This window comes from Pinus tabuliformis, chromosome 2_1 (genome assembly GCF_031772625.1).
Source record: "Pinus tabuliformis cultivar Carrire ecotype Pingquan chromosome 2_1, CPIR1, whole genome shotgun sequence".
NCBI lineage: Eukaryota > Viridiplantae > Streptophyta > Pinopsida > Pinales > Pinaceae > Pinus > Pinus tabuliformis.
Genome location: NC_142299.1, coordinates 526,655,459 through 526,657,926, shown reverse-complemented (window position 1 = coordinate 526,657,926; position 2,468 = coordinate 526,655,459). Strand labels below are relative to the sequence as shown.

General features: G+C 39.7%; 1 protein-coding gene across 1 annotated transcript; it reads right to left on the bottom strand.

The window, feature by feature from the left end:
- Positions 1-548: 548 nt before the first annotated feature.
- Positions 549-2,071, bottom strand: LOC149201276 (uncharacterized). Its single transcript, XM_089399697.1, has one exon. The coding sequence runs from the start codon at positions 1,948-1,950 to the stop codon at positions 1,537-1,539; it is 414 nt and encodes a 137-aa protein (XP_089255823.1). The 5' UTR covers positions 1,951-2,071; the 3' UTR covers positions 549-1,536.
- Positions 2,072-2,468: the final 397 nt, after the last annotated feature.

Genomic DNA, 2,468 nt, shown 5'->3' with positions numbered 1-2,468 from the left:
TTGTATTCATTGAGTATATTCACTTTGTAATCGAGGGAAGGCTCACCAAAATGTCACTTCCAAAAATATTGTTCCATAACCCAGTAATTTTTTATTTAACACCAGTTCCATTAACCAAGTAATTTTTTATTTAACAACAGTTCCATTAAGGACCCCACCGCAGGTGTCAGCAATAATCATTCTTGACCCATACAACGAATGTAAAGCAGTGGCAATTGAAAGATGAAGAAAGTACGTGTGCATGCCAATTTGAATATTTGACATTTCACCAATTGTTGTGTCACATGGAGGGTACATCAGAGTCAAATCAAGAGACATTTTCTTGCATTAAATGATACACACGAATAATCTATTGCAATATGGAGAAAGCAATCGCGAAGCATCACAGCCAGAAAGAAAGTCCTTTCCTTAACTCATAACCAACCCACTATCAACCAGATAGTCCAGGCATATTGCCTCCATGCTAAATATACCGGAATATGTAAAACCTTTAACAATCACACCAATTAAATCATGGCGATTCAATGCGTTAACTACTGTTGTGATCATTCTGTGCAAGACAGTGAATCTTCCGAGTTGCATACATCCAGGGCCTGTTACAAAATAAGGTAAGAAATCATGGTTGTTCAATGCGTTAACACTGTTGTGATCTTTGTGTGCAGAACAGTGAATCTTGCAAATTGCATACATCCACCGCCTGTTACAGAATAAGATCAGAAATATTCAGAGTCCAAGCTGTAATTCTTGGAGCTGTGCCTTGGTTAAGTACAGGACCTCACAAGTACGACATAGCTATGACAGAGGACCATGGTGAAAACAATGGAATTAGAGATCCTTAGTAGAAATGTCTGGACATTGGAAAATAGTTATGCATTTCCCTGAGAGCCTTCAGTCCCGATCAATGATAAGGGCAGAGATGAAAACAATATGTATTAATACCTTATACATATTTCTTATACTTTATGAAAACAATATGAAAGCAATATTTCTTATACCAGAAATGAGACCTGAAACGCAAATACCGATGCATAATGATAGAAATAAAGACAATATACATATTTTGTACTCATACACTTGTAATAATACAGACACAATACCATGTTTGCTCCTTAACATCGTATTGGCAGCTGGGTGTGCAGCTCAAGAGGAGGTATCAGCGATGAATAAGATTTCCCCCAGTGGCAATCTGATCAGAGTTTTTGCATAACAGGGCCAGGTACTTTAGGATATATAGGCATACATAAAGACCTGAGGTTACGGTTAGTCCTTCATTCAGAATCGGATTTTAACGAGAACCTTGATCTGCCTCTCGGTACCCACCATACCAATACAACTTTCTCTGAGGAACCCCAAATTCAAAACCCTGAAAACCCTAGACCAGCTGCAGTTTATAGCAAATCAAATGCAATCACCGAGAAAATATAAAACAAAAATCATCTGACCTCAACAACCCGTAAACCTACAGTAGCGGTCTTCAAGAGCTCAAAATGCTTGTTGCCTCTACAGAGCAAATACTTGATGTGGGTGAAATCCTTTTTACCTACGTACTTTGCATTTTTTCTGAACTCTGCCGATACAATTTGCTCTACTCTGCATTGCTTGGGGAAATCTTTGGATCGGGCTGCTCGCAAGAATCCTCTGTATAAACTCAAAACCTGCCTTTGCATTCCCGAGAGCCTTTGCGCAGGCGCCATCAATGACATAACCTACAGTAGCGGTCTTCAAGAGCTCAAAATGCCTGTTGCCTCTGCAGAGCAAATACTCGATGTGGGTGAAATCCTTTTTCCCTATGTACTTTGCATTTTTTCTGAAATCTGCTGATACAAATTGCTCTACTCTGCATCGCTCAGGGAAATCTTTGGATCGGGATGCTCGCAAGAATCCTCTGTATAAACTCAAAACTTGCCTTTGCATTCCCCAGAGCCTTTGCGCAGGCGTCATCAATGACATATTCGATAAATTATGGTGGCGCAGACTAGAAGCTGCGTAAAACCAGCCACCGACCAAGATTTCATTAAAGCCGAGAGAGGAATGGGGATCCCTAAAGATTTTTCATTAAATCTCAGCGAGGATGGAGACGAGATAATGGTAAAAGAATAGGAAAAAGCAGTAAAAATATCTTGCCATAGCAGTAAAAATATCTTGCCATGCCACCAGCGCACAGCAGAAATCGAAGGTGAAAAGAAGGCAACTCAAGTGATATTTGGAAAAAGCAGTCACACTTCAAATCAATGGTTGAAAGTGTCTCCCCTGATCTAACGGAGCAGGGTAAAAGTGTTGACGATTGTTGATGCATAGGAATGCCTATCGGCCTAAATATGCATATTGTTTTGCAATAGTGTAACACCTCCTACATCTTCTTTACATGGAACTCAGAGGTAGCGGCCTTCATCTCAGCAGCCTAATTATCCAGATAATTATGGAAATGTAAGAAGAGAATAGTTGATCAGACTATTAAACAAATTTGC

Bases quoted from the DNA above. Each gene is read 5' to 3' on its own strand.
- LOC149201276 (XM_089399697.1), bottom strand. From the start codon at position 1,950: ATGTCATTGATGACGCCTGCGCAAAGGCTCTGGGGAATGCAAAGGCAA.